Source organism: Lynx canadensis, chromosome D3 (assembly GCF_007474595.2).
Source record: "Lynx canadensis isolate LIC74 chromosome D3, mLynCan4.pri.v2, whole genome shotgun sequence".
Classification (NCBI taxonomy): domain Eukaryota; kingdom Metazoa; phylum Chordata; class Mammalia; order Carnivora; family Felidae; genus Lynx; species Lynx canadensis.
Window position 1 is genome coordinate 41186993 of NC_044314.2, and position 26477 is coordinate 41213469.

Genomic DNA, 26477 nt, shown 5'->3' on the forward strand with positions numbered 1-26477 from the left:
GCTACGGTACCAGTGGTTCTCGGAGGGGTTGGGAACGACAAAGCTCCAGCAGGGTTCACCTCAAGAGGTTTGTCAATGCAAACTTTCAGCTAGAGGAAGCTGAAAGCAGGAGATGAAGAGAAGAGGGATATGTGGGTTCCATCCTCATGTGGGCTCTGTCCTAATGTCAGCCTTGGGTAAAAGGACAGAATAATAAAACAAATATGACACTGAGGAAAATCTCTGATAGTCCAAGCAATCATCAGATAGAAAGAAACTCTGGAATAAACATAAAAATCTTTGAGCCATTGCAAATCATTCCTTTTATGCACTAAAATCTCACGGTTCTCTTCATACCAACACCCTCCCCCCCCCCCCCCCCGCCACACACACACTCTTCTCAGAGTCCATTGATTAAGATTTTGCAAAGAGAACAGACTTGGGTTTGGGATGCAGTTCATTAGAGGTTGTAAATTACATGAAGGATGGACGGGGGGACACTGACATCATCCATCACATAGGCTTAGGAAATCCATTTTGGAAATTTTGTCAGATTTTCAAAATTCATAATTGTCTGGTTTGAATTGTGTCATGAGGAGACAAAGATAAAAAAGGTCTGTTTCTGCCTTCAGTGATCTCAATTTCTGGGGAATGGGAGGTATGAAACAAGGATAAGATACGTGAAACAATTAGAGAAATACAGAAATCATTTGCTTTTTCTTCTTTAATCTACATTTTGCCTTTTTCCAAAAAAGTGCATGTGATACAAGAAAATATTTTGGTAAAATAGCACTTTAAAAGGAAAAGTTGGAGGGAAACAAAGAAGGGGTTGAACTGAGGCAGTACATCTTCCAAGAAAATAATTAAATTAAATAGGCTACTGCTAATTTTCCTAAGCCATCTGAGCATCAAGCAAATGACAATTTAGACATTTTTAAATATTGCTAATTTCTGCTAGTTAGGGATAGATAGGGGGCTATACCAGTGGTTTATTATAAAACAAGCAAATAAACCAATTCCACAAAATGGGTAAGTATTTGTTAGCGCACAGGCACAAAAGCAGTCATATAACCAAATTTTGTCACTCAGGGCACTTTCTTTCTCTGCCATAGTCTCTTCTGACCAGCAGTTGATGAAAGAGGTTTATTCTGAGGCAGATGGAATTAGTACGTTCAGATGGCAGGATGAGCCAGCATTGTTGGTTGGTCAGATGGCAGGATTCTCCAGGAGGTGGAAGGACACAGGACTGATGAGGCTCTAGACCCGAAGCGCTTCACAGGAGCTCTTAGACTCGGGCCTGTCATAGCCTCATGCCTCATTCCCGGAAGTGCAGTGGGGGCTGTATGCACTGCCTCAACAGTTGCCAGTTGCAAAACCACTCATCTCCCCAAAGGAAAATCATCACCTCCATCCCTATGTTAATTAGCAAGCCCTCTAATGTGGCTTTTAAAAAAAGACTTATTTATTTTTGAGAGACAGTGCAAGCTGGGAAGGGGCAGAGAGAGAGAGGGATAGAAGATCCGAAGCGGGCTCTGCACTGACAGCAACAAGCCCAAGGCGGGGCTCAAACTTGTGAACTGTGAGATCGTGACCTGAGCCGAAGTCGGAACGCTGAACCACCTGAGCAACCCAGGTGTCCCTCTAATGTGGATTTTAAGAATATTTGAAGGGTAGGTAGCCACCCCTGGAGTGTCCATTTCTGATTAGGATTCTTCAAATACTTACCACTGGTGGGAATAAGTTAGAATTAATTTGTACACACGTTTATCACATACCTCATACTGAAGTAATTTTGAAGTGAATTACTTCATGGCCATCACAACAGTCATAATGAAGAAGCAAATCAATATATTTTGTTTTAAGCTCTTTGTAGCAACCTTTTTTTTTATAACTAGAAGGAAAAGAAAGAATAATTTGTACTGACTTAAATTTAGAATACAAAAAACCCAGGAAAGGCCACATGTGCTATGTATAGAAGCCTCTGAAGCAAGTAAGGAAAAAAAAATTAATCCTTAGCATGAGTTCCAAGGGAGAGGATCATTAAGCTTCCCCAGCTTATTGAAGAGTCGTTGGCGGTGTGTGTACTGAAAATATCTGAGGAAACCGAAAAGCAATACAAAGCACGTGACCTCGGCCACCAAGCTGGGAATGTTAACTGCTATCAACCCTCCCTGGGTCCATGGCTCAGTACAAGCAAATGTGCTTTTGCTTTGATTACCTTTGAAATTTCTCTGAGGGCTCAAGGGGTAACTCTGCAGTCTCCTCATTCAGGCTGCTTTCAACTCAACTTTGTTGCTGTGACAAGCAATTTTTATTGATAATTAATCAAATAGTGGGATGAAGAAATTCATGCCTTTCATGGGAAAAAATAGCACAGCTTTTCTAGTTAAGCCTGTTTGTTTACCTGGTCTTACGGGCTGAGTCGTGTTCCCTCAAAATTTGTATGTTGAAATCCTCACCACCAATTCGTCAGAGTGTGACTATATTTGGAGATGAGGTCTTTACAGAGGTAATTAAGTTAAAATGAAGTCATCAAGATGGGTCCCAATTCAACATGACTGGTGTCTATTAGAAGGGGAAATTTGGACATAGATCCATACAGAGGGAAGACCACGTGAAAACACAGGGGGAAGACAGTCATCTGCAAGCCAGGGAACAAGGTCTTGGAAGAAACAGACACTGCTGACACCTTGATCTTGGATGTCTAGCCTCTAGAATTGTGAGAAGATAAATGTCTGTAGTTTAAGTCCTCCAGTCTGCGGGATTTCATTATGGTAACCCAAGCAGACTAATACAACAGGGTTTTTCCTGTGTCACTGAGTGTTCAAGGGGGAAGCAGATGGAAGTGAAGAGAGTTTAATGGATCATTTACACAAAGTGAAGCAGGTGAGGAACACCTCAAGGGATAGTCTAGGGCACTGGCTGAGTCTGACATCCGTTGAGGAGGGGGCAATCACCACCACCTTGCCTCAAGGAGCAAGGAGAGGGAGTGGGTCCTGGAACTCAGAAGAGGAGTTTCTGCCCATAGAGAGATGACTGACTGGTGCTGGCAGAGGGAGAGAGGAAAAGACATGCCCTGACCTTGTATTTCTCTTTCTCTCCAATCTCCAGCCAATTCCTCCCAAGAACTACGCCCAACTAGTAGCCAGAGGGCAAGGATGCCTGCTGAAGCATCCAGAGAGGACAAGCTCGTGGGTCTCAAAACAAGGTGAAAAGGGGTAGGGAGTAGATACAAAGAGGCAAATGGAAAATCTCCAGCTATGGGTGTTTCTGGATTTTTAATAGAGGCACACCTTCCTCATCTCATTTTCTCTACTCGGCTCATGGGTTGGTGGAGTTCTGTAATCTGTGGAATAACGAGATACCCGTTTCCATTCACTAATGGACTTGATGCAGGTTTCAGAATATTCGTGCCAATAATGCACTGCAGCCAGTGGGGGGCAGGGGTGTGCAGGAAGGTGTGGGGGACAGGAAGCAATGATTGAAGTCCTCTCCATAAGCGTATGGGTGTGAAGGTCAGAGATCTAGCGACATAGCAAGATCCACAAAGTCAAAGTTCAAGGTTTAAGTACCTTGTGGAGTAGAAGGATATTTGAAGGTCGACTGTGATAATTAAACATACATATTGCAATTTCTAGAAATATGTTGCCAAGAAAACCTTTCCACAATGATAGAAATGGGCTAAATTTGTGCTGTCCAGTTGGTAGCCAGTTGCCACATGAAGCATAGCCCTAAAGTGTGAGGGTAAAACAAACCTAAGAAAAGATTCTGTTTTCTTGGTGCAAAAAGGGAGAGACTTTCCCTCCGCTCTCCTCCTTCTCAGAGTATTCACTTTAGAAAACTTACAATTGCTAATTCTTTCTCTGCCCCTTTCCGATACTATAGAAACCTTTTTAAAAATTATTTTTATTTTATTTTAGACAGGGAGGGGGAGCAGAGGGAGAGAGAGGAAAGAGAGAGAACGTTCAGCATGTAGTCTGACGCGGGCTTGATCCCACAGCCCTAGGATCAAGACTTGGGCCAAAATTGAGAGTCAGATCAGACGTGCAACCGACTGAGCCACCCAGGTGCCCCGGATACTATATAAATCTTTTAATAACAAAATGAGCTTTTTGTCAGCTTTACAAGCAGCAATGTCTTTGTCTAAAACCTGGGAGCCTTCTCTCTGAACACCAAAGGTGCGAACATCAAGGAAGATAGCACCTCTATCTCCCTTTCTCCACGAGCATCTGGCTCTAGGCTGTCACTAGCTACCTGTCATAGAGATATTAGAAATCTTATTTGTTTGGATGCAGGCAATCAGCAACATGATGGCTACCCCAATCCAGGTGAATTTAAGATGAGCTGTATGTGACCAATGATGCTGAAAGTTCTTGCTTGAAGACAAGTTCTCATTACCTTGTGAACATGCATGTAACGGGTTGTGACTGCCTGGCTATCTATGAGATTTCAGTTTCTTCGTGGGTTGCTTGTGATGCACTTCCCATTCTGGCATAATGCTTATTCAATAATAAAGCTGTTCTCTCTCTCTTCTACTCTTGTGGAGAATTTGTTTTGGTTGGCAGATTTTTTATTTAATGTCTATTTATTTATTTGAGAGAGAAAGAGAGAGCAAGAGCACAAGTGGGGGAGGGGCAGAGAGAGAGGGAGACACAGAATCTGAAGCAGGCTCCAGGCTTTGAGCTGTCAGTGCAGAGCCCGACATGGGAGCTCGAAACCATGAACCGAGAGATCGTGAGCTGAGCTGAAGTCAGATGCTTAACCGACTGAGCCACCCAGGTGCCCCTACTGGCAGGAGATATTTTTAATTGGATTTTCACAAAAGCAACTAGTTAAAAGATCAGTAGAAGGGCTACGGTGGAATCCTCAAATGTTCAACATGCAAAGGAAGGCAGGAAAGGAGCATAGAAACGAAAAAACCAGATAGGACCAAGAGAAAACAAATACCAAGATGGAAGGCTCAAGCTCGTCAATATTAAAAATTGAAGCAAGTAGACTAAAACCTTCCATTCATTCAAAGTGTTAAAATGGACAAAACAGCAAGACCCATGTCTATATTTATAAGAAATACATTATAAAGTTGAGAGTAAAAAGTTAGAAGATACACCATGCATAAGAAAGACGGTGTGTCAATGTTAATGTTAGCAAAGCAGATTTTAAGACAAAGAATATAATCAAAGAGTGATATTCCATAAAGATAAAAAAGGGTCAATTCTCTGAAGAGACACAATGCTAAATGTATTTATGTTATTAATGCAGGGAAAACAAGTTTAAAAATACAAGGAGCAAAACTAGAAAATATTAAATGAGGAATAAGTGAAGCCACAATCAGCCAGAGATTTTAATATCCCTCTCTCAGCAATTAATAGAAAAAGTAGACCAAAAAATCAGTAATGATAGAGGACTTGAATTACACTAAAATAGTGAAGCCAGGAAATTTTGGTATGTTAAAGAGGTAAGATTTATTTACTTTTTTTATTAAAAAATTTTTTTAATGTTTATTTATTTTTGAAGAAGAGCATGAGTGGGGGAGGAGCAGAACGGAAGACACAGAATCCAAAGCAGGGTCCAGGCTCTGAGCTGTCAGCACAGAGCCCAACGCGGGGCTCAAACCCACAAACCGTGAGATCATGACTTGAGCCAAAATCGGACACTTAACTGAGCCACCCAGATGCCCCAAAGAGGTAAGATTTAGTTATCTTAATATTGTTATTTGAAGCCCCTCATTTCTTGGTGTTACTTCATAAGCAACATCTTACCGAATACCTTTTGATGTGGTGGTGATGGGAATATGGTCTGTAGAGACTCGTAAGATCAACCAAAAATTGCTCCCATGTGCCACTTGGGGTGGGAGCCCTGAGGTCACAGAAATATAACATGGTCTTTATGCTTTAGGGTGTCTTGATGCACCAGTGTTGTGAAATATTTATTAATGTGACATTATAGTACATGCAGAAACTCTGATCTTTTCCCTTGTAAACTGTAACAAGTAACTAAAACAGCTTTTTACCATTCATTGAATGGTCTCACCTCTTTGGGTTAGATGTGTAAGCATTCTTTGGCTGAGCCCAGTAGGTTCCCCAAATGTCACTTTGTGGGCAGAGAGCCAACTCCAGTCCCTTAGGAACAAGGTTGCCAGACTGGGCAAATAGAAAAGGGAGTGCCCGGCTAAAGTCGAATTTCAGATAAACAACAGATCATTTTTTACTATGGGACACATTTACACTAAAATATACCTGAAATTAAAATTTACCTGGGCCTTCTGGAAATGATGCTCTTCTAAGGAGGCTGGCTGAGCTGAATGTAAGCAGTTCTAATTCAAGTGCCAAAGTCGAACACACGCCTGCTTTCGGGGTGCTCTCTCTCTAATGTACAATTATAGTCCTTGTAAAATATGATGGAACAGTAAAAAATATGGAAAAGGGTTGCTCAAAGGTCATCTTTTTTTTAAATATTTTATGATGATACACATACAAATATAATCTCCCAAGGAACAAAGGTAAGACCTAATACAAATCACCGTTTCAGGTACAAAAAACCATTTAGAAAATGTGATTATGCTGCATACAGGAGACAGGTTAGGTTTTCAAGTCTGTCCGGGGAGGATGGTTAAGACCATCTTTGGTTTGTTTGGGGTACATAGGTCATATTTACATTTCACGCAGTAATGATATTCCTGTTGCATACGTGGCAAAATATAACTACTAAGTCTGCAATGAAAAAAAAAAGCTGCAAATACTAAGTAGAGAGTAAAAAATTTAGATCATGGAAGATTGACCTTCATCTTGGCCACAGACTTATGATATTTAAAAATATTTGTCTTATACCCATACACAGTCAGTCAGTAGGAGCAAAACATATCAATCTTTTGTATAACATAATTCAAGTCAAAAATATTTCTGACTATATATGGCTATATATATACACTTTGAAACCTTAAATGCTCTATTTCTTCAAGGAGCAATGAAAACACAACCTACTTAAAGGCCAAAATACCCAAATAACTTCTCACAATGAAAGGCAAGGATAACGTACAAATTCAGGCTTTGTTCAATAGTTCAACTGAATATTTAATATTCATGAAGTAAGTCATGACTGGCCAGTCAGTGACCTTGAGACATAGAATAAAATCATAATTTCAAACTCATAATTACTGATACCATAGGGTTTTTCAGTATTTTTCTTATAATGTATATAAAAGAGAATGGTTTCCAAAATTTGGTTTAATTCCACAAATATTTATTTGGCACTCATGTTATGTACTAAGGATATATAGCAATCAAACGGGCAGCTTCTTATCACAGTGGAGAATCCAGTCTCGTGGTTAATTTAGCTGTACAAGATTAGAAGCTAATGTATCCTGAGTTTTAAAAAAATAGTGTATTATTACTATAAAGAAGTAGAGCGATTTATATTTATGAATTTTGCCCTGGATCATTCAACTGAATTTGAAGTATTCATTATTTTCATGATTTTGGGGAGGCAAAGGGAAGCGACAATGCTATTTCTAAAGTCCTACCACACACATGCACAGAAATCTACGTGTGTTCTTTATCATGCCAACGTTCCATAATTCAGTCAGCCTAACAGATTAAAAGGCCCGGCTCCTAGTCTAGAAAGAAAACAAGCAAAACCAGTTGTCCAGGCTGTGCTCATATTTTTGGATAAACGTGTGGATAACCTGCCAGGTGCAGTAAAGCATGGAATAGAGAACAGCAGTGTGGACCGTGAGTGCAAAGACTCCCAGTCAGTTTCAGGGATGGCTCTACTGGAGAGCTCATGCAGTGGACACTCTGTGTCAATGTGGCAAACTCTTAAAGCCAGATTTACTCTCTCTTTAACCTGCTTTCTGGCCATAACTGTCTGGACATAACTCATTAAAAGGCACTTAAGACACAGTCTCATCGTTATGCCCCCAGTGAGCCCTGGAGCATTTGTGAAGGACACACTTGGAGGCTGGGACAGCGAGGTCGGCTGCGTGTTAGTGACTGAGAAAAGTGTCAAGCCCCGTGTGTATGTGTCTTACGACTGGAGGCTCATCAAAGAGAGGTCCGTTGGAAACATGAAGTCAGTCACTGCTAGCTAAACTCTGGGTCAGACTGCGGTCGACAGGGGTTGAGGAGTAGGAATGCTGCACGACGCTGTGCTTGGAGACTCTGGTGGAAGATGTGGTTACAGTAGAATTAGAATGACCAGACTCCTCTAAACTGAAATTTGGCAGAGGGCCAGGGCCTCTGGCTCCAGAAACCTCTGTCTTTCTGGCCATCACAGAGGTTTCAGCAGGAATCTGGTAACTGGATTGCAGCGTGGGGACAGCTGTTCGTACTCTTTCTGTCACTGTCACGTTCTGTCCTGCTGCCACACCAGGCACGGCCAGAGTGGGCTGCACGCCTGGGCTGGGGGCGAGGAAGCTCTCTCTCTCCCTCACCATCACATAATGTGCATCTGGCAGAGGCTGAGTGCCTTCCAGAGGACCAGGGATGCCCCCGTTAGGCTGTATTATTCTCTCGGTAACCACGACACTACCATCATTAGCATAGTGCTGGTCTACCAAGGGAGGGGCTGGAGCATACACCCGCTCCGTCACGATGAGGGCCTGTGGCTGTCCAGGGCCCAGGATCACGGTGCTTGGTGGCACTGTGGAGCCTGTGGCATAGGAAGTTTCTGTCACTACAACATTGCCAGAAGCCAACGGATCAGGGAGCAGTGTAGCTACCTTCTCACTCTGCCTAGAAGATATGGATCTTTCAGTGACTATTTCCTGAGTTACTTTCTCCGCATTTGCTTCATGCGAAGGTTTGGGAACTTGAAAGCTACTGCCCGAGGAGTAGGCATTCTCTGCGTGAATCCTAGTTTTCTCATCGAATGAATGTGAAGCTGCCTTCATACTTGATTCTCCTACAGGTTTTTGCCTCTGCTCAATTTTCACATCCATGTCTATCTTTTGACCCAAGCAAACTTCGGCTAGTGTCCTGAATTTAAGCCCTAAATCATCTAGAAAGTGATCATCGAGCTCTCCTTCAATAAAACTGCAACAGCCGATGGAGCCGTGTAGAGATGCAGTGTCTTCCTGAGAATAAACCAGAAGGCAATCTTTGGCTATGTGAATGTCATCTTCCTCAGTATAAGAAGCAGCTTTCTAAAATAGAAATAAAAAGAGGCACAAATTAGTGACACAACTTCACTTAAGAATGAGACTATATTCCTGCCCCAAAAGCGCAGTGTGAGTCTAATGACAAGAAAACATCAGAGAAACACAAATTGGGCATTCTACAACACAACTGGCCTGTATTCTTAAAAAAATTCATGTTCTGAAAGGTAAGAAAGGCAGGACTTCTGGATGGAGTCTTGGACAGGAAAAACAATGGCTATAAATGGCATTATTATGATCATTGGCAAAATCAAAATATGGAATATGTCACTGTTATGTCTCAAAATTTGTTCATTGTACTGTGAAGAAAATGTGCATGTGTGTGTGTCATGTGCATGTGTGTGTGAGAGAGAAAGAGTGAGGGGGGTGGAGGGAGGAAGGGAGGGAGAGAAAAGCAAATAGCAAATGTGGGAAAGGGTTAATAATTGGGTAATCTGGTTTAAGAATATACAGGAGTTCAAAATTTCTACTGTTCATGAAAATTTTCTGGAAAGTTTGAAATGATTTCTGAATTAAAAAACTGCTCACATACACACACAACGAAGACTGACTTGAGCAGGGTTAGAGTGGAGAGGGGAAACTATCCAAATGAAACCAACAGGGCACCAGAACGGAGCTCGGCAGTGAGACAGAAGGGGGATGGGAAGTGGTTCTCCTTGACCCTGACCACATCACCACCACCCTGTCAAGCTAATGGGGTGGGCAGGTGATCTGAAAGAAGGGAGGGTGGAGGGAGACAGGAAGTGGGAAAGCACTCCAGTAATTTGCAACCACGCAGAGAGGGGACAGAAACTGGTCTCCACAGAAGCCCATCTCCTTCCTTGTCTCAAGTGTCCTTCAGATGCTCAACACTCTGATTCTGCCCATTCCTGTGTGGGGCACAGGGACCTTGTTCTCAAGAAAGGTATCCAGCCTTGCTTCTGCTTTTTCTTCTTTTTTTTAAATTCAGAATTTTAAGTGTTTATTTATTTATTCTGAGAGAGAGATTTAGAGAGTGAGCAGAGGAGGGGCAGAGACAGAGGGGGAGAGAGAGAATCTCAAGCAGGCTCCACATTGTCAGCACAGAGCCGGATGGGGGGCTTGAACTCACCAACTGTGAGATCATGACCTGAGCTGACATCAAGAGTCAGATGCTTAACCGACTGACCCACCCAGGCGCCCCCCAAGCCCTGCCTCTAATTCCTAATTCCAGGCATGAGCTTTCTGACTGCATCCCATCATCTTTCTGGCAATTTTCCTCCTAATTTTTTTTGTAAACTGCCTCAATAGTGAAGCTACATAGGCAAAATTTAAATGGACATAATAGACTGTGGTTTTTAGGTCACAGATTCCCTCTGCTCCTGGCGGGGTCAAGTCTGTCAAGTCTGCTCCTGCAGAGTTACTGAACTTTCTGACCCACTGACATCTGGCTTGGTCATGTGATTTGCTATGACCAATGAAACGTGAGCACAAAAAGGCAGCGCTGTAGGATCCATCATTGCCTGGTTCTGTGTGACTCTTGCCTGTTTCCCAAGGATGGAGCTGCCCAGTGCCCTGGTACAATCTGCTCTCTCGGCATGCGGCTTGGAATGAAGACAACATGGAGAAGAGCAGAGCTGTGTCAACTGGCAAAGACACGAATGTGAGAAATAAGCCTCTGCACGAAGTCAGATTACGGGGTCGTTTGTTATCACTGAGTAACTGAGCTAACTCGTGTAATGGGCCACATCACTCTTTCCTCACTGCCTAGAAACATTTTCTTAAATGATGACAAAGTCCTATTTAGATCCAAGGCAATGATTACCCTAATAATACCACATTCACCTCTAAATGTCCCCTCCCCCACCTGGCATATATAAAACCAACCTTTACCTCAGCGAAATAACTTCCTAAGAATTCCTCGCTCACTGCAACAGCAGCTGTTCGAGCTCCGGCCATGTCTCTGGAAGACCCCATGACTCTTGTGCTCCTTAAAGTTTCAGCACCTATGTTGGCTCCTGTTGTCCCTGTCACTTGGGCAACTGCAGCAGAAATGAAGTTTCTGTGTTCTTCCCACCTTCCATCCACCTCACACATCTCATGTTGCCCTTTGATGAAGGAAGCAGAGCTGCCTCCTTTCACGATGGTTTCTTTGGTTGTCATACCTCCTCCCACTCCACTGCCTGCTGCTACGCTCTCTCCATGATCTGCTGTCAGAAGCAATGGCACCACCTGTGACAGCAAATACAGTTGAGAACTGAGAAGGATGGAGTACAGTTGGTAGGAGGATCTGAGCCAAGTGGGCCTATCAAGGGAATAAGCTATTTCCACAGAGGCAAATTAGGAAAAATATTTTGGCTTGAGTAACTTCTATTTGAGCCTTCTGAAGATCTCCACTCCACCTTCTTGTTTTGTTAGCTGATTATAACCCAAGGAGAAAAAAAAAATCATTTAAATATTCTCAGCTCATTTACTCTATGGGCATCAACGGCATTGCAACTTTCCTCTAGAGTGTAATGTCTTCTTCTATGGTTATTAAACCTTTATTTATTTATTTATTTATTTATTTATTTATTTATTTTCTAGCTGGAGATATACATGGCTGCTTCAAGGAAAATCTGTATTTCCAAGCCTCCATTGCTATTAGGAATAGTGACCTGACAAGTTCAGGTTAATATGATTTCAAGCAGAAATGGGGTATGCAACTTTTGGGAAATGTTTTTCAAGAGCAGTTTTCTGATCTGCTTGTTGGAATGTGGGGACAGCAGCTAGTGTCTGGAGCATGAAGGCCATATGGGAATGGAACTCATTCATGGAGGAACAACAAGAAAGGAGGCACCTGGGGCCAGTTGTACAGGAATCACCACATGGGACCTAGACTGCTCACATTTTATTTACGCCTCTGTTTTTCTGAGTTCTCTGGCACTTGATGCTAAATCATATCCTATTGAGCATGATGCTTATTGCAGATGGTGATCACAGACCCGGGGTGAAGTTGGGAGAGACCAGAGGAGAGGGGATTTGGCGACATTTTATAATTGTCACGGGGGTGGTGGGTTTACCTCTGCCAGCCCTATGTATCAAAGGGAATGGAAATTAGAAGCACATCCTTCATTCCCTGCGTCATTACCCGACCTGACCCTGTTTCTAGATTTTCGGTAACATAGAACCTATCACAGTAGAGCAAAACCACTTCAACTCTACCCTGGAAACAAGTGCAAAATATGTTGTCATCTGAACCCTCTGTTTAACAAAGACATGTGGATGAAATCCATAATGGCCACTTTACTCTCTCATGACTTAAAATGTTAGAAACACTTCCCAAGGGCCCTTTAAAATCAGAAAAGAAGACATGTTCCATTGACATCTGATGATCTGACCTTGTCTTCAGGTGGTGCCCCTTCATTATTCCAAGGATGCAGCATCTCTATAGTGCCCGGAATGGGGGTGAAGCCTTTGGCACCCTCTCCACAATGGCACATCAGCAGTAAAAGCGGTACAACTGGACAGAAACAAAATGCAGTCAGGACCAGGTTAGTCCCCACATATTTCTAAACGTATCTTCAAATTTTGGAATTTGCATATCGCTTCTTAGAGTTCAGTCTTCACTTATGCACAGCCTTATTTTTGCATTTTTCTTTTCTTCAAGCTGATCCAAAGTCCCCAAGACAAGCTTGTACCAAAGCCTAACAAGCAGGATGAGGAAGTATTATAAATTCAGAGTCCTCATTCCTCATAAGCAGCCTGTGTATTGTTGCTGGGTGGCATACCAAGTCTGGATTTGATAGCATATGAATCATCAAAACTAATTTAAAGATTTAAATCTCTTGTTGTTCTTTTATTTATTTAAAAAAAAAATTTTTTTTTTCAACGTTTATTTATTTTTGGGACAGAGAGAGACAGAGCATGAATGGGGGAGGGGCAGAGAGAGAGGGAGACACAGCATCGGAAACAGGCTCCAGGCTCCGAGCCGTCAGCCCAGAGCCCGACGCGGGGCTCGAACTCACGGACCGCGAGATCGTGACCTGGCTGAAGTCGGACACTTAACCGACTGCGCCACCCAGGCGCCCCTCTTGTTGTTCTTTTAAACGGATTTTTTTAATATGAGAAATTCACTATCCCCCCAAAATATATTTGTTAAAAAGATCAAAAGCTCCCAGGGTAGGAAAATTTTAATATGTTCAAATATTCTAGAACACTGGAACTTCTATAATACTTCACCACTTTATCCTGGAGTAGAATTCAGCAGAAGGCATGACTCACTGAGGTTCAAATTAACATTTGAATTACCTGAGTATTATTTTCTAAAATGACTCTACATTAAAAACCCTTAAAATATATATAACATTTCATTTAGAATTCAGTAAAATTTCAGAGCTCCCTTCTTAAATTCTATTCTGCTTCAGGGAGGAAGTGAAAGCCAAGGTTGTCTTCTTGATCGATGTAGTAAAGAATTAACCACACCTGTAAGCAGTCCATCTCAAATTAGGTTTTATTGCCATTTCCATCTGGCAGCTTCCAAAGATGAACTGACTACTTCCTAGATTCCTTTTTGTTAAATAGTTGACAGCTCAGTAATATAGCCACTGTGAGTAAAAAAGTTGAAATTAGCCAGTGGCAAGCAACTCAATCATTTCAACAAATTTAACAAATGCTTATCAAGGGTCTACCATGCGCCGAGTACCACATTTGGCCCTGGGGAGTCTGAAATGAGAAGGCAATGCAAGGGGTCTCTGGGTAAAAAATGTAGTCCCAGCTCCAGTACCCACCTGCAGACTGGTGAGCTGAGACAAGTCACTTCTCGGTCCATGTCTGTATTTTTACTCATAAAACAGAGACGATGGCATAAAAGCACACCGTAAACTGGCAAGTGCTGTGCATTTAATTGCACACCTACTACTGGCTTTGACAAGCTCCTCCCTCATCACTGAAATCGCTGAGGCTGCCTCGGAGGTGGTCCTCTGCCCTTGTTCAGTGGCCAAGTGGAGTGGTATTCCACACGACCCCAGCGCAGTACTTTGTTGTTTCGTGAAAGGAAACCTGAGGTCTTTGGAGGTCATGCAGGGAAGGCAGAACTGGTTGTCATTGCAGGGAAGCACGGAAGTGCTCAGAGGGTCTGGCTACTGTTGGCGCAGGTGAAGGGGCAAGAAAGCAGAGGGTATAAGGAGGTTGAGCCCTGACAAGTTGAATGTGCAAAGCAAGAACTGGTGGGAATAAGACGGATTTGTAAAATAACCTTTGTATCCATAATCTAAATTCACACAAGAGAGCTTGAGAGCCTACGATGTGCAAGGCACATCTGAAGAGGGCTTTGGTGAATTTATCAATGATCATTTATTGTTCCCCTAATCACCCTCAAAAGTGTTCTAGTGTGGTTAAAGAATATGTGTAAAGAAATCAATGACCACTATGGTAAAAGAATACTGGGAGTGCATCAAAATTACTAGACAAACTAAAGAGTGGCTTTCAAAATACTTACGTAGCAACAGCAGAAGGGCAAAAATTATTAGCGCGATTGCTGCGGGTCCCAGGCCCCATAGGAGTCACGCAGAGCTTCCACACAATTGCTGCTGTCCAGACACTTACAAACTGTCAGTTTAAGGACCTGCTTTTCAGGGCAGCTGAAGCCCTGACTATCTGAAATCAGGAACTGAATTTCACTTCTCCCGATCTTTTGCTCCTTTTGTTGCAGTAACACACTGGTACCTACAAGGGTAGGAGGCAAAAGGAAAGGAAAATGAGTGATTACCAAGGAAGGGGTGAGATTAAATCACAGAAACATTCTTTAACTGCTAATAATATTTAGCTCCAGTTAGAAGCTTTATTCTTGCTTAGCCTTTTTTTAAAAATTATTTTTAAAAATTTTAAGTTTATTTGTGGGGCGCCTGGGTGGCGCAGTCGGTTAAGCGTCCGACTTCAGCCAGGTCACGATCTCGCGGTCCGTGAGTTCGAGCCCCGCGTCGGGCTCTGGGCTGATGGCTCAGAGCCTGGAGCCTGCTTCCAATTCTGTGTCTCCCTCTCTCTCTGCCCCTCCCCCATTCATGCTCTGTCTCTCTCTGTCCCCAAAATAAATAAACATTAAAAAAAAATTTTAAGTTTATTTGTTTGAGAGAGAGAAAGCGTGAGTTGGGGAGGGACAGAGAGAGGGGAGAGAGAATTCCAAGCAGGCTCCACACTATCAGCGTGGAGCCCAATGCCGGCTCGAACTCACGAACCATGAGATCATTACCTGAGCTGAGACTGGACATTTAACTGAGCCACCCAGGTGCCCCATTGCTTAACTTTTCTATTGAATTCACACTGTTAAAATTAGTTAAAATTTGAATTGAATTTACATTTGTTAAAATTAGTCCAGATATTTCCAAGAGGAAGGTTAATAACAAAGGATTAGATGTGAATACATCTTCCTTTTATTACTTTTAACAATTGTGTGTGATGTCTACCAAATGCTAGGAACTGTTCTATGTACTGGGAATACAGTAACAAACAAGTTAAAAGTTAAATGACATTTCCATTAAATGACCTTTATTTTACCATTTCTTAAAAAAACCTAATCAAGGCAATTATCAAACAGACAATAATAGAAGAGGGTAGTTAACCCTCATGGTACCCATCCCCAGCTTTGATAATTTTCAGCAATGGGCTAATCTCATTTCATGTAGCTCCTTACTTCTTATTCCTGACACTGTATCACTATATATCCAAAATTTTGAAAAATTTCAAATCTACAGAACAATTCTAAGAATATTAAAATAAATATCTATATACTCTTCATGACTTGTTTACATTCTATAACAATAGTTTGTCCATACACATTTTTCTGAGCTACTTGAAAGTAGGTTGCAGATATTATGATACACATCAGCATATACCTTCTAAGACCAAGGGACATTAGTGCTCTCAAAGAATTTGGTATTGATATAACCCACAGTCAAACATTTCAATTGTAATAATGCCCTTTATAGTTCTCTTTCTTTCTGTTTTTTTCCCCCCTCGATCCTAGATTCAATCAAGAATTATGAACTGCTTTTAGTTATCACGCTAATCTCTATGAATAATCTAGATCAGTTCCACTGTTTTTTAATTTTTTTGGCCTTCAAGACCCAGACATTTTTGAAGATGACTTATTTGAAAGGATGTTCCTCAGTTTGAATTTATTCGATTATTTCCTTACGACTGGATTCATTTTTCTCAAGAACATGATACAAAAAGTGCTGTATGAATGACCTTCTGTCATTTTTTAAAATGTGACTGATGATTATTTTCAAACTTTTCTTTCATATGAATAAAAATAATGACCACATGAGTAAAAATAATGATCAGTTAGAAGAGCTCAAAAATTGTCCTGACATCTTCATAACACTTACTTAAAAAGAATATATTTGCAAGACATGTAAACCTGATTGAATACAAAGCTAAAAATGAAATGTTTAGGTTTTGTTTTGTTTTATTTTAATTATTTATTTTTGGAAATAAGAAATAGCCTCTCTTCATTTTGAGGTTAAATTTCATGGGATCTGATCTGCATAGCTAGAATATACTTATTAAATCATCCTCAAAGCTTTGGAGAAGTGAGAAAAGCATCTAATTGTTTAAAGGAACTTGAACTCAAGAAAAAAAAATCCATGAAGACTTGGCCTGGAAGAATATAATTAAATTTGTGATTGGCTTTGAGGGGGCAAGTTGAGACGGGAGGAAAGTCACAAAGAGGACTTCTATTTTATCCATCATTATAAAAAAAGAGGTCTTATTCAAATGAGAAACTGTTAATATTCCTTTCATTCTAAGTGGTAGGTACAAAGATGTGCCACATCGGTCTCTGGAATTTTCTCAAATAAATAAAAATAGATAGGTACTGTTTATTATCACGGCAGCTTGCCAATCATCTTATTTTGTAATCAAGGGGAAGAAAGCTTAGTTTATAGAATCTCTCTCTCTAAAAACCATCTAGAAATATAAAGTGTAAATCTCAGTGACTTCCTCTTATAACATTCCAACATGTATATCCTTAAGAATTTCATGTTCCTAAGACTACAAAAAATTCAAGAACCCATCAAATTCAAACATCTTGATATTTAGATAGAAAATTCATTTTTGTATCCAGAAAGACTCTAGAGGCAGATCACTTGGGTTCAAATCCTAGTTCCAGCTCTTAACTGTGACCTTGAGAATGTTAATAAAACTCTCTGCCCTTGTTTCTTCATCTGTGAAGAAACTTCATCTGTTCCAAACTTCTAGGGTGGTTAACATTTGTTGAGTGTTTAGGACGGTGACTGGCATCTCCCAAACATCACGTGTTTCTTAAATAAAATAAATAAGACTTGGAAACCCAGCAAGTTCAATGTGAAACACATTTACACATCTTAGTCAAAGAAAGGCCAGCTCCAATCAAGCATTCAGCATAGGTGGGAGTCCCAGACTTTTGTGGGTACAGAATTAGACACTGTGAATAAGAACAACCACTTCTCGAGTTTGAAGCCTGTGATTTAATTACCATAAGAGGAATCATCTGGATGTCTGCCACCTTGGGCTCATTCTAGCTGCACTTGATCTTAAGAAGCATCAACTAATTAGGATGGTGATTGACTAAACAAGTACTTCATCCTTAGAGGGGAGGCAAATTTAGTTAACCAAGGGCATAACTGTCTTTTGCCAGTGAATATATAAACCCCAAGAAGATTTAGAATTAGGTACAGAATATTTATGCAATTTGAAGACATAGTTTTAATATTTGTGTATGATACGGAAATTATTTGTGTTTGTTACTGTGTTTTTCGTTGTTTGGAAAATTAGCCCTATTAATGCAACAGCTTTGTTAACTCCAATTTAAATGTGTGAATATGTTACAGTCATCGCTTTGTACCTGTAGGTTGAAATATCACTCGTTTGTTCTGTATTGAACCACTGAAGAGGATTTCTGGTTTAGGGTATTTATAAGTCAAATGTATTGGAACTTTAGAGTATATAGATCACATGAAGTGAGATAATGCATTTTATTTGTTAATTCAGATCACTGAAATACATAGGAAAAAAATGAAATATACTTAATTTATAAATGTAGTCTGAGATGTTGAAGGTGTTTACTCTGTACATTGGACCAAACATTATTCAAAGCCTCTTAAAACGATTGTAAAAATTTGTTAGATTTAAAATAACAATACACCTGTAAAGTAAGAAAAGCTTGGGTACTATATTTGAAACTTTTCTAAAATGACCACTAATTGTTTAAAACAAAATAGTCTTCTAGATAGTTTTTGGCATTCAAAACCACCCTGAAAAACACCCAAAAGCTCATGTCAACAAGGGGGTATGTCCAAGATATGGATATACGCACATGGCCATCTGGAATGGGGTGAGGGTCAGACAGACCCTTCTTTATCTTGTGTCCATCACTTACCAGCTTAATTCTAGTTAGGCCAAGATTCCTCAGCTGTAATCAGGGAATAAGTTATAGATTAAAGCACTGAATGAGATAATGCATATGACGGGCCAGCAGAGTGCCTCGTACATGTAAGTGATCCATAAATATTCTTTTAATGGAATTGTTACCATAGCTTAAGATTTTAGAAGACATCTACTCTGATTGCTGTGCCTAGACAGACGACATACTCCTTAGCTTACAAGACAAAACAAGTACTTCAAGAGCAGTTTAGGGAATACCTAGCTATCTTTAAGACATCAAATTATTTTTCGTCTCTCTCTCTTCTATTACTCCAAATCAAGTATTAACTATAGGCTGATGAAAGACACTATACCTGAGCTTCTGAACCTCATTTTATAAACTTCTTTAAAAAATTGTATTGGAGGGGCGCCTGGGTGGCTCAGTCGGCTGAGCCTCCAACTTTGGCTCAGGTCAGGTCTCATGGTCTGTGAGTTCGAGCCCCACGTTGGGCTCTGTACTGACAGCTCGGAACCTGGAACCTGCTTCGGATTCTGTGTCTCCCTCTCTCTCTGACCCTCCCCTGTTCATGCTCTGTCTCTCTCTGTCTCAAAAATAAATAAACATTAAAAAAATTGTATTGGAAATATAATTTATGAAAAAAGAAAGCACAGTCTATATTATAAAGATTTTAGAATTCTATCCTATTTATTTATTTATTTATTTATTAAACGTTTATTTATTTTTGAGACAGAGAGAGACAGAGCATGAACGGGGGAGGGTCAGAGAGAGAGAGGGAGACACAGAATCTGAAACAGGCTCCAGGCTCCGAGCTGTCATCACAGAGCCCGACGTGGGGCTTGAACTCACGAACCGCGAGATCATGACCTGAGCCGAAGTCGGACGCTTAACCGACTGAGCCACCCAGGCGCCCCTATCCTGTTTAATATTTAAATATAGTCTAGTGATTTTGCTTACTTTCTTGGTGCACTATTTGCCATTTTTCTGCCATCCCAGCTGGATTGTCGATGATGGAGAAACTGAAAGGCTCACTGTTCTGGTGCCCATCCAGGTCCTCTGCAGTCACATTCACATACTGCACATCCTCACAGATACTCTGCACTGGGTCAACCAGAGTGGGGCAATTGTCATTGATGTCTCTCACTGTGATAACAATGGTGCCAGTGATAGTTTTTCTTGGATAACCTGAAAAATAATAAAGAAGAAATATGGATATGCTGCCTATATTGTTGACAATGGATATAGTTTGAATTATCCTTCCGATTTGGTGAGAAGAAGGTACTAACAAATTACAGCACTTTCTATCCTAGATATGTTTTCATACTCAAATCAAGTCATGTTTTTTAATCCACTAAATAAGTAGAAATGTGAAGGTTTGTCCATTAGAGAGATCTGGTTTTCCTACAAGAACAAAATGAAGGTCTCTGATGTTAAAAAATATTATCTAAGTACCTATAACCAAGAAAAAATAACTTATTTTATATTTAATAACTTACTTTCTGATATTGCCAAAATCTTTGCAGTGTATGTACCATTTTGGACATATCTGGATTCAAAATCAGGAATTTTTACAAGTTTAATTTCAGATGTAACAGAATCCACAGAGATCCAGTTGTCTATGTCTTCCAATTTGGCATATCTGTTATACCACAAACATAAAATTAATTTTCACTTCTGTATAAACATAATCTCTAACATCTACAACTCTTTCAAGTTTAATTTTTGGTTCATTATCTATGTTCTTGTTACAGGCATTAGTCTGAAATGCTTTGAACTTTTTGAAACTGTCCTAAAAGTGCTCTCTTTACTCTTTTAAATGTTCTTTTTTTGTTTGTTGTTTGTTTTGAGAGAGAGAGAGAGAGAGAGAGAGAGAATGAGCAGATAAGGGGCAGAGAGAGAGGGAGACACAGAATCCGAAGCTGGCTTCAGGCTCTGAGCTGTCAGCACAGAGCCTGATGTGGGGCTAGAACTTGTGAACTGTGATGTGAGATCCATGACTTGAGCCAAAGTTGGATGCTTAACTGACTGATCCACTCAGGCGCCCCCACCTCTCTTTACTCTTTACTGTGTATCACATTTATCTGGAACCTTCTGTATTTCTGTAACATACCCAAGACATATATGCAAGGGTGACCAATTCTTGCCTACAAACCCAGGAAGTTTTAAAGTTGTTTTGTAGTCTATTCTATAGCTTTTTTGGGGGGTGAACCTTTGGAGAATGACTTAGTTACCCAACAAGAACTGGTGGAGAAAATTTATTTGCTACTTTCTTACCTCTAAACTCTTTCAGGATGTAAGATTTAGACAGAATAAGACAGTAAGTTTCTTTCTTTCTTTGTTGCTTTTTAGCTTTCTCTAGCCAGAATTATTTTGAGGTGAAGGACCCAGCCAGCCTCTGCCTCACACTCAGTTGGTGGAGGGAAGGTGGTCTGGGGTCGGGGGATATATCTCCCTGCTTCTCAGTTGCAGGTACAATTCTGGGAAATTCAATCTCCAGACCTTTGGGGAATTATAATACTGGGAGGGAAGGAATGAAGTGTTCACATTTCATTTTTGAAGACAGGAATTTAAAATAATTTAAAATAAGGAAATATATTCATAACTATCTCTTACCTTACGTGGGCTACTTGTCCAGTATCTTCGTCAAAAGCTTGAAATTTTCCAATTATTTGACTTAGGCTTGATTTATCCATGCTCTCACTAACATGAATGGAGATTGTGTTACTTTTAAAATGAATGCCTTCTTTCACATTTTTCACCTTTACTTTGATGGGAATGGATGTAGGCTTATATTGATTCTTAACTGACTTGTGAAAAGCTGCTTTATTAGTGACAATAATGCTGAAATCAAGACTCTTCGTTTCTTCATAGTCTAATTCCTGGGAAGGCAACACCAAAGGGAATTCTTTTAAAAAAGAAAACAACTAGAACGCACATAAAACACACACACATACACACGCGTACAGTTTTAATGTTAGATGTAACAACTTAACATATGGGGAATACAGCAGCACTCAGTATTCTAACTCATATTGATACCAAGCAATTCAAACCTCTGTCATTTTGTAAATTCACACATGTTAAAGATTATTAGGGAACATCCCCAATTTATTAAAAAAAATTTTTTTAACGTTTATTCATTTTTGAGAGACAGAGAGAGACAAAGCATGAGTGGGAAAGGGGCAGAGAGAGGGAGACACAGAATCTGAAACAGGCTCCAGGTTCTGAGCTGTCAGCACAGAGCCTGACGCAGGGCTCGAACTCACAACCGCGAGATCCTGACCTGAGCCGAAGTTGGATGCTCAACTGACTGAGCCACCCAGGCGCCCCAGCCAATTTATTTTTTAAAGTCCAAATTATTTATTTAAAAAAAATTTTTTTAATATTTATTCATTTTTGAGGGGGGCGGGCAGACAGAGAGTGGGACAGAGGATCTGAAATGGGCTCTCGCTGACAGCAGTGAGCCTGATGTGGTGCTCGAACTCATGAACCATGACATCATGACCTGCGCAGAAGCTGGACGCTCAACTGACTGAGCCACCCAGGCGCCCCTAAAGTCCAAATTATTTAAAATACACACACACACACACACACACACACACACACACACACACACACATTTAACAATCTGAAGTCATTTTTTAATGAAAGAAAGTTAATGGACGTTCAATATAATACTCCTTAAAATGTGTTCTATGGGTTTGTTTTGGTGAAAAGGGCCATATGCCTAATTGTAGCACTGCCAGCTGTCCCCCCAGTATAGAGACTTTCACTTCACATTAGCAGACAAAGAGCTGAGACTTCTGATTTAATTTTGCTAAACCCAAGGGTTTTCAAATTTATTTAAACAAATAACCTATCCACCCCTACCTTTTTAGCCTAATGTCTATTACTACTTGGTTTGCTATTAATGCCATAAAAGATTAACCTTCTTCCAAATATTGTTCTTTGTGAATTGTCGAAGTTATAGGGGCGCCTGGGTGGCGCAGTCGGTTAAGCGTCCGACTTCAGCCAGGTCACGATCTTGCGGTCCGTGAGTTCGAGCCCCGCGTCGGGCTCTGGGCTGATGGCTCAGAGCCTGGAGCCTGTTTCCGATTCTGTGTCTCCCTCTCTCTCTGCCCCTCCCCCATTCATGCTCTGTCTCTCTCTGTCCCAAAAATAAATAAATGTTGAAAAAAAAATTAAAAAAAAAAAAGAAATTATAAAGCACATTTGATAAAGTCAGTTTTTCACTGAATACATATATTTATGTTCCAATTTGCCCATTTTCTTTTTATAAACATTTGTATAGTATTCTGCTATTTAGATATACCTAATTTATGTAGCCATTTGATTACTAGGCATTTGGACTATATATAATTTTTAATATAATTAATACTGCTCTGAACGTTTTTACACAAATTATTTTTCCTCTGTTGAGTTACATCCCATTACTAAAAGAAATACCTAGTCATAGTTTATATAGGTCCTGTTGACTTTTATTTCTAGTGATCCTGACCATTTAGATGCATGGGCCATTTTTGCTTATTTCTTCAATGTAACATTAGATGTGTCACCTGTGGTTATAGCAAGTTCTGCAAAACTGCTCACTTTATTTTTCAATGATTTATTAAAAATCTGTTTTCCTTTCGGTAGGATTCTGGATGGATAACAACTTTTGGCCTCTTTTTAAAATGGGCCACTGTGGTGTTGAGACAAGGACTCAACAAAAATGAGTAGAAAAAATACTCTTTGTGATTGTAGAATCCTTGTGAAAATTATTTTCTTTTTAAGTTGTTCTTGGACTTGACAGGCTTGTTTTGATGGCCTGATGTATGCTGGATGATAAATAAAATATTCCAGCCAGGGCCCCGTGGGTGACTCAGTTGGTTGAGTGGCCAACTCTTAATTTCTGCTCAGGTCGTGACCTCAAAGTTGTGGGATGGAGCCCTGAGTCGGGCTTCCTGCTGAACATGGATTCTTAAGATGATCTCTCTCGGGGTGCCTGGGTGGTTCAGATCACTGAGTGTCAGACTCTTGATTTCAGCTCTGGTCATGATCTCGCGGTTCATGGGATTGACCCCCAAATCAGGCTCTGTGTTGACAGTGTGGAGCCTGCTTGGGATTCTCTCTGCCTGTCTCTCTCAAAATAAAAATAAGTAAACATTAAAAAAAGATTCTATCTCTCTCCCTCTGCCTCTCTCCCTTGCTTGCGCATGCTCTCTCTCTCTCTGTCATTAGTATTCAAAAGCCATGGAAGGCCACAGCAATGTTTAAAAAAAATGAGGTAGGTACTAGGGCCATAAAAACTGTTTCATGGTGGTTGTTATAAATAGCCATAGTACTCCACAGAGAATGAAAAACAATTTCAGTGTTGTGAACAATGAATGAGGGCAAATACCTCTGTTTTTAAAACTGTCAACATATTTTACTATTTCTACTTTTGCTATTTTTAATAGCATTAAAGATTTTAAATATATTTGTTAATTTGCTAAAAGAGCTGTGGCTTTTTCTCATGTGATGATATATGATCTGTATTTCCACAGTTTAAAGTACCTGTTGTCCTTTTGACAGCTTTACTGAGGTATAATTTACAGAGAATAAAATTCACCCATTGGAAGTGTACAACATGATGATTTTTAGCAAACCTGTATAGTTTTCCAAATGTCACTACCATCCAGTGTTAGAACACTTCCATCACCCCAAAACGTTCCTTTTTGCCTGTTTGTAGTCAATCATCACTTGTATCTCTAGCCCTGAGCAACCACTGATCTTTCTATATCCATTGTTTTGCTTTTCTAGAAATTTCACATAGATAAAATCATACAATATGTAGTATTTTGTGTCTGGTTTCTTTTTTTTTTTTTTTAATTTTTAAAAATTAATTTTTTTTTTCAAGAGAGAGAGCATGAGCTGGGGAGAGGGGCAGAGAAGCTTTTGTTTTGTTTTGAGAGAGAGAGGGCACAAGTGAGCGAGGGGCAGAGAGACAGAGAATCCCACGAGGGGCAGACAAAGAGAGAGAGACGAGAGAGAGATTGAGAAGTGAGGCTCGAGCTCACCTGATGTGGGACTCGAACTGACGAACTGTGAGATCATGACCTGAGCTGAAGTCGGACGCTCAACTGACTGAGCCACCCAAGTGCCCCTAGGGAGAGAGAATCTTAAGCAGGCTCCACACTCAGCATGGAGCTCAATGCAGGGACTCAACTCCACGACCTTGGGATCATGACCTGAGCTGAAATCAAGAGTCGATGCTCAACTGAGTGAGCCACCCAGGCACCCCTGTGTCTGGCTTCATACACAAAGTATAATGATTTTGAGATTCATCCATGTTGTAGCATGTATGATTACTCCATTCCTTTTTCTTAACCAATGGTATTCCATTATATGGATATAATACATTTTATCTGCTCGCCAGCTGATGGGCATTTTTATTGTTACCAGCTTTATTATGAATAAAAGCTGCTTGTAAGATTTGCATAGAAGTTTTGGTACGGACAGATTTCTTTCTTTCTGGACATACAAATGTTTTATTAGTCTCAAGTGTGCAGCATGGACGATTCTATGCATTATGCAATGTTCCCCATGATAAATGTAGTTCCCACCTAACATCATACAAGGTATTACAATATATGCTTTTGTTTTTCCTGGGTGGATGCCTTGGACTTAATTTTTGCGTCACTGAGTAACTACTCTGTGTTTAACCTCTAACGGCCAAACTAGCTGTAGCACTTCGTTTTTCCACCAGTCCGGACTCTGTATATTATTGCTGATGGTTGGTGTTGTCAGTCTTTTTGATTCTAGTAGGTGCATGGTGGTATCTCTGGTAGTTTTAATTTGCATCTTCCCTAATGACTAATGATGTTGAGTATCCTTTCTGTGCATGTTTGCTGTTTGTATATCTTCTTTGTCTAACTTCCTTTGAATGGAATCTGATTATTGCTCTTAAAATTTGGAAGCAACTCTTCTACAACTGAGACAGCAATTTATAATTTTCTCAATCTGCTGTTGTCACATTGATACTAATTTTACTAACACGTACTGATTGTGTCCACCCCCATTGACGATGGACTGAATGTAGCTAGCTGGCATCCTTCCATCACTACATTTTTTTTTTTGAGCTTCCTCTTATGTTTTAAGAGGTGCCAGGGGTACACTTTTGTGCTGAAATCTAAAGATGTTTTAGAAACACTTTTCACAAAAATAGTCCTTTGTCATTACATTATTTACTCATGTGTTTGTACATTTTTGTATGCTAATTTATGAATGATTTTTTCAGTAAAAAATACGTATTCGAGAACCAAAGAAAATACTAATTTTACTATTTTTTGCTAAATGCCTCCTTTGGTAGAAATAACTGTATCTCTTTTAGTGCTACCATAGTATGGTGAGAATACTTCTAGTACTTCTATCGTTCATGACCATTCTATGACTATTCTATGACTAAGAAGTATGCTTACTTCTATATAAGCAGGCAAATCTATTTTTGTCTCTGATGCCATTATTCACTTCTTCCATAATCATAAGACGTGTCTTCCCTTTAAGCATGAGGTGATCTTGGGGTGCTTGGGTGGCAGAATCGGTTAAGTGTCTGACTTGATTTCAGCTCAGGCTATGATCCCACGGTCGTGAGATCGAGCTCTGCATTGGGCTCTGCACCAGTGCACAGAGCCTGCTTAAGATTCTCTCTCTCTTTCCCTTGGCCCTTCCCTTGCTCACTCTCTCTTAAAAAATTATATTAAGTGTGAGGTAATTTTATTCTGGTTTCCTCTGCTTTACAAAGCAGTAGTCTCAGTGCATATAATAAGTAGTGCACATAATTATTACCATGAAAATTCAAGTTAATTTTCTCTATTCTGTTATATATTTATTTTATCATTATTCCATATTTTTTGTAAAAGTTTAGAAACTTCCGGAATCAATTTTTGCCTGTGTGTGACTTAATGGAATAGTATTTTGAAAGCTGTAGCTTTGTATTTTATTTCAAAATCTGGTTAGGCAATTCTGTCA

General features: G+C 40.2%; 1 protein-coding gene across 1 annotated transcript in view; it reads right to left on the reverse strand.

The window, feature by feature from the left end:
* Positions 1 to 6410: 6410 nt before the first annotated feature.
* Positions 6411 to 26477, reverse strand: part of DSG2 (desmoglein 2) — a 50240-nt gene continuing 30173 nt past the window's right edge. The window contains 8 exon segments of the mRNA XM_030336563.1: positions 6411 to 9118; positions 10982 to 11320; positions 12469 to 12590; positions 14568 to 14624; positions 14627 to 14794; positions 19446 to 19673; positions 19985 to 20127; positions 21102 to 21367. Of these exon segments, the coding sequence (XP_030192423.1) occupies positions 8048 to 9118; positions 10982 to 11320; positions 12469 to 12590; positions 14568 to 14624; positions 14627 to 14794; positions 19446 to 19673; positions 19985 to 20127; positions 21102 to 21367 (2394 nt within the window). The 3' untranslated portion in view covers positions 6411 to 8047.